Genomic DNA, 5,770 nt, shown 5'->3' with positions numbered 1-5,770 from the left:
CCATCAGTGAGGGACAGTATTAGTGGAAAGGAAAGGTTCCAGGTGAGGAAGGACATCTTCCCATTTGGGCTTGGACCAGCCAGGCCGCATTCTGCACCTCCGGACCTGCTCCACTGAACACTGCTGGAATTCGTGAGTGCTTCTGGTTGGGCCCTCACCCACCAGGCTTGTTGTGAACTGTTTTTCAATGCAAGTTCTACTAATTGCACCTGGACTGTGTGTGTTATTATTGCCATACCATGCTGCACTCACCCACAGGAAAAATGGAGGTGGAAGAGGGGCGAGCATTTTTTCTTAAGAGGCCCCACAACAGCTGTATCTGTAATGGGAGATTGTGCACTATGTACAACAGGTGAAGTACTAGTATTAACTATTTATTTGATATATAATCGCATGAGAGGATTTTTGAAAAAAATCTTCCTGAAGGTGGACTTACACTTTAAACTCCTTTGTATTGTCATACTGCTTCACTATTACCATGGCATATTTTGAAATGTTGTAACATCACATTCTTAACATGAACCTGGCAGACATTTTAAACTTTTAAACGTAAAGTACTGTACCTGCCTGTGGACCCCACAAGAAAAAATGCTATAACATTTGTCAATGATTTATCTTTTTTGTATGCCCCTTGGCTCTTGGTTTTACTTAAGTTAATAAAGATTCCCCTTCCTTGACTTTGTGGCCAAGCCTTGCCCCCAGAGCTAGACCCAGCCTTCACATCTGTCTTCTATTTAATGACGGTATGTTTGTGGTCTGACACAGAAATTACTTAAAAAAAGTAAAATTAGTAATCAAAGGGATGTCCAGAGGAGGCTTTTCTGACTAAAGAAAGGCAATACCAGGCAACATGTGGCACATTATAGCAAGGCTTTTAATAGTTAAGGGAACTGACTTAGCACCCCCATCTCTCTATCTCTCTCATGGTCTCACACAGTACACAGAACAAGGAAATATAATTATTTTAGTAAATATAAAGCTACTAAATGCTGTACGTTTTCTCATCAGCCGTATATAGCAGTCTTGTGACTTCTATCAGTGTCTGGTTAAAGCTTGTAGGAGGAGTTTTCATTCTCCTATGACTGTCCAATGAGCCTGCAGGAACCCTGACCCTCTGTCTGGGCAGTGCTGAGTGGCCTGTGCTGATCGCATGCTCTCTCCTCACAAAAAAAAAAAAAAGAAGGGAAGGAACAGAGAAGACAGGATCAAACAGCATTTTTACAGGGGGATCGACCCCTTAGGTTCCACAGTGAGTATAACAAGCAAGTTTTACTGCATATACAGACTGATTTTACTGTTCTGGGTTTAGTAATGCTTTACCTACAGGTAAGACTATATTAAGGCTTATCTGTATGTGCTTGAAATATCTCCTAAACCTCTATGGTTTAGGAGATATTTACTAAAAAGACAATCTGCAATGACTACGGCGCATGCACCAATGTCATTGGCGCATGCTCCCTTTAGAAAGGGCACATCATGCCGTTTCTAATAGGGGTCATGCCGTCACTGATGCGACTCCGGCCAGTCACAGAGCCAGGGTTCGTGGCCCCCGGAAGGAAGACGGGCGAAGATGGAAGCTCCCTGTTCGTGGGGACAACGGCGACAGCATGGGCTTCGGTGTCAGATACATGACACATAAAGAGGAGCCCATTAGGCTTTACCTTTGCAGGAAAATAAAGAGGAAGTAAAATCCACTAGGGTTTACTTCCTCTTTAATACATATTGCGGTTGATATACTAGAACGGGAGAGTGAAAAATCTAGTGTAGCTCTGCATAGAAACCAATAAGTTTCCCTTTCTTTTTTTTTTTTTGTCAAAGCTTAATTGAACAAGCTGAAGCTAGAAGCCAATTGGCTACTATGCACAGCTGCACTAGATTTTGCACTCTCCAGTTTTAGTAAATCAACCCCATAGTTACAGTTCAGTTCAGTGACTCTTCCCTCATAGCTGAGCTCCTCCATTCCTCTTATCAGTTTGGTTGCCCTTCTCTAGTTTTCCAATACCATTTTTGGTGCCAAAACTAACTTTTACTAATTAGTACAAGGGCAAAATTAGGTTTCTCTCTCTGGAGTTTTTCACCTTGGCATTTTGATGCTCTGGATTCATTGTGCAGTGTAATTTCATAATACCAGAAAAGAACAACAAAGAATACAATTGTACAAAACATTGATTTTATATACAAATGTCCACAATAGCTGAGTAAACAAGTAAATTAGAAATAAAATAGTATTTTGAGCAAAATATGGCTTCTGGATTGTTGTGGAATTATATCCATTTGTATACGTCAAACTTCTAACATCGGCCGCTGATGACCAAAAGGAATTGTTTGTACTCCTGCATATCTAAGAAGAGAACTAATGGGAACATGGTCATATCTGTTCATGTCACGGTGCAGGAAATGGACTCCGTTACCTGTAACAAAAACATAAAAACTTGTGAACCAATATCATTTTTTAACATTTCATAATGCAGACTGGAGAGGAAGTGGTCTCCACAGCCCCTTCAGACTAGCCGTTTACGGTGTGTAGTGAACTAGCTCCAATGCTGCTGGAATACTAGGATTTCCAATGCTCTAGTTAACAGTGTACTGTGAAGAGTCTGCTGGTTTGCATCCAAGTGCAAAATTCAACTGAACAGTATAGTGGTCCTTTAAGCTAGGTACTCCCAGATTGTAGTGAGCCCAGAAGCCTGCTTACTTCACAACTAAGTTGTAAATAAATAAAATGTTTCAACTTTGAAACATGTTCCAGTAATTTATCGTGAAGGTGGGGAAATGTTGGAAAGTAAAAACACTTGTGGTGCCTGGTATCACGTGTAGGGGCCCAGAATTAAGTAGTAGTGCCCCAAGTTTATTGTGTGTCCTCTAGAAACCATTAGATGGTGGCTAGCCTGAGTTTTTGGATTTACTGTTCTCTGTGCTTGAATAGTTCCTAAGTTCCGGTTGCCAATTGCTTCTGCCAACTATTGTTAAACAGGATCCAATAATAGGATCCAATAGTCGGTGTGAGAAGAGTTTAAAATGAAGGTTATTTTCCTCAGGAATTTACCAATGAGTTAGCCCAGTGGTGTCAACTGGGGGAAGGTGATAAATGTTCAAAGCAACTTTTCAGCTCTACCAAGATGGATCTGGGCTAGAAAGCTCCATTCTCCTTGTTTTTTTGTTTTAGAAAAAGCTGTGCGCAGGCTGTAATTTAGAGATTTAAAGAGATCTCCTACAACAAGAGGAAAACATCTGTGGCTCATCCATAGTGTGAGTGGGCCTGAACTAGCCACAGAAGGTAGCAGACAACAGAACCCTAAAGTGGCTGGAAAGGCAGAAGGTTTTTTTTTTACCTTAAAGTGATACTAAAGTCTCGTTGTTTGTTAAAAATAACAAATATGTTATACTTGCCTGCTCTGTGCAGTAGTTTTGCACAGAGCAGCACAGATACTCCTCTTCTTGGGTCCCTCTTTGGTGCTCTTGGCCCCTCCCTCTTGTTGAGTGCCCCCACGTCAAAAAGCATGCTATGGGGTGTCACGGTCCCTACCGTGTATTTTGGACAGCCAGGTGTAGTCACGCCTCAAGTGGCTCTGGGTGGTATTGAACTCATGACTGCCAGTAGTTGTTCCCGTTACCTTACCTCTGAGCCACACCTCAGTTCTATTCTGCCTGCTTTCCAGCCATGTCTAGTTTTGCATTAGTACTGTGGGCAATTCTGTTTGTACCTTTCACTCTTGGATCAGCTGTGGCAGGTTACCTAATCAGCTAGGATATAAAACACTGCCTCACTCTGAGGGCTTTGTCAGTTCATTGTCTCTTGTTGCCAAAGGTTCCTGAGTTCCTGAGTTCCTGAGTTCCTGAGTTCCTGAGTTCCTGAGTTCCTGAGTTCCTGAGTTCCTGAGTTCCTGAGTTCCTGAGTTCCTGAGTTCCTGAGTTCCTGAGTTCCTGAGTTCCTGAGTTCCTGAGTTCCTGAGTTCCTGAGTTCCTGAGTTCCTGAGTTCCTGAGTTCCAAGACTGACCCCGGCTACCGACCCTGGCTTGTATATCGTTTATTCTGTCTTCTGGAATCCCTGACTACGGCTTTACCTGGACAATCCTTTGGCAAATTCCTGTCAAGCCCCCGTGCACAGATTCACAGCCCAGGTAGCTTATCTGTTTGTTACTGTGGGCTGTGTTTATTTGCAAGGGTGAGCCTACATCTCTGCAACATGGACTCCAATCTAGGTAAGCCCTTACATGGGGGCATCCAAGCCGAGCCGCAGCTGTCCATTCAGACACAGAGCCATGGCCCGGCCTGCCCCCTTTCTCTCCTCCATTGGTGCCGTACTGCTGTCTTAGCCAATGAGGAGGGAGAGTCCTGGGCAGCTTAGTCTCTCGTGCAACATCACTGGATCTAGATGGACCTCAGGTAAGTATTAAGGGGGCTGCTGCACACAAAAGTTTTTTTTTAATTTTAATTCATAGAATGCATTAAGATTTAAAAAAAAAATTCTGCCTTTACAGCTACTTTTCTTTTTTAAATAACTTTTTTTATTGTATGTCAAGAAAAACAAAACAGCAATACACATGGTGCCTTTACAACCACTTTAATGCACGCTCTGTATTAAAGCAAAAAATAAACTTTCAAGGTCACCTTCCTGCCCAGGCCCCCTTAAATACTTACCTGAGCCCGATCTTGATCTGGAGATGTACCTGAGTGTGTAGCTGGCTACTGTTTTGCAGTTGTGACCTGTGAAATTCACTGGTCAGAATGACAGCCCAGCTGCAGTAGCCAACTACTGTATACACTGTGCAGATTGTAGCTGTGTGCAAGGGAATAGGATTTCAGCTGCAATGTGTGCCATAGGGAGAGGAGGAGTTCTTTCTCAGGGTATGACCCATGGAGGGGTGAAAGCTCTGTCCCTTCCCATTTCAGCAGTAACCCCTGGACCCTCCACTGCCAGCGGTGACCCCTGTCTTCTCCCCTGCCAGCGGCGACCCCTGGACCCTCCCCTGCCAGCGGCGACCCCTGGACCCTCCCCTGCCAGCGGCGACCCCTGGACCCTCCCCTGCCAGCGGCGACCCCTGGACCCTCCACTGCCAGCGGTGACCCCTGTCTGCTCCCCTGCCGTCTGTGACACCTGTTTTCTCCCCTGTGTTTTTGAGTATCCTGCTCCCTCACCCTCAATCCTATCAGTGCTCAGCATAAAAGCTACAAACTCTTAAATTATATGTATACCTTAACCTTTGTACAACATCCCATTCAGTTTAAAATAGAAATGAAAGGCAAAACATTTGTGTACATACAGAAACAATTATTTGATCCCCTGCTGATTGTGTATGTTTACCTACTGACAAAGAAATTATCAGTCTATCATTTTAATGGTAGGTTTATTTTAACAGTGAGAGACAGAACAACAACAAAAATATCCAGAAAGACACATTTCAAAAAAGTTATCAAATTGATTTACATTTTAATGTATGAAAAAATTATTTGATCCCCTAACAATCAGCAAGATGTTGGCTCCCAGGCATCATACAGGTAACAACCTGAGATTAGGAGCACTCTTAGGGCCAGTTCACACCACATGCAGCCCAGTGCGTTTTTTTTCTGCATCAAAAACGCATGGAAAGTAGGTTATATGGTTTTCAATGGCATAGTTCACACCAGTGCTTGCAGTTCCAGAAAAATGTAGAACATGCTGCATTTTTCTGGACTGTACTGGAACGCTGTAAAACACATCAAAAACACACTGGAATGCATCTAAATGCTCCAAAAAACACACTGCAACATACTTGAAGCACTGGACTG

The 5,770-nt window shown here is 43.3% G+C and overlaps 1 protein-coding gene across 3 annotated transcripts in view; it reads right to left on the bottom strand.

Moving 5' to 3' along the window:
- Positions 1-2,148: 2,148 nt before the first annotated feature.
- PRXL2C (peroxiredoxin like 2C) overlaps positions 2,149-5,770 on the bottom strand; it is a 25,285-nt gene continuing 21,663 nt past the window's right edge. For all 3 annotated transcript variants that reach the window (XM_077474792.1, XM_077474793.1, XM_077474794.1), the window contains one exon: positions 2,149-2,411. In XM_077474792.1, the coding sequence (XP_077330918.1) occupies positions 2,284-2,411 (128 nt within the window). In that variant the 3' untranslated portion in view covers positions 2,149-2,283. The remainder of the gene's footprint in view (positions 2,412-5,770) is intronic.

This window comes from Lithobates pipiens, unplaced genomic scaffold (genome assembly GCF_037356315.1).
Source record: "Lithobates pipiens isolate NorthernLeopardFrog02 unplaced genomic scaffold, aLitPip1_a1.2 Scaffold_13, whole genome shotgun sequence".
In the NCBI taxonomy this organism is placed as follows: Eukaryota; Metazoa; Chordata; class Amphibia; order Anura; family Ranidae; genus Lithobates; species Lithobates pipiens.
The sequence above is the reverse complement of the archived record's forward strand: the minus strand, read 5'-3'. Positions and strand labels throughout refer to the sequence as shown.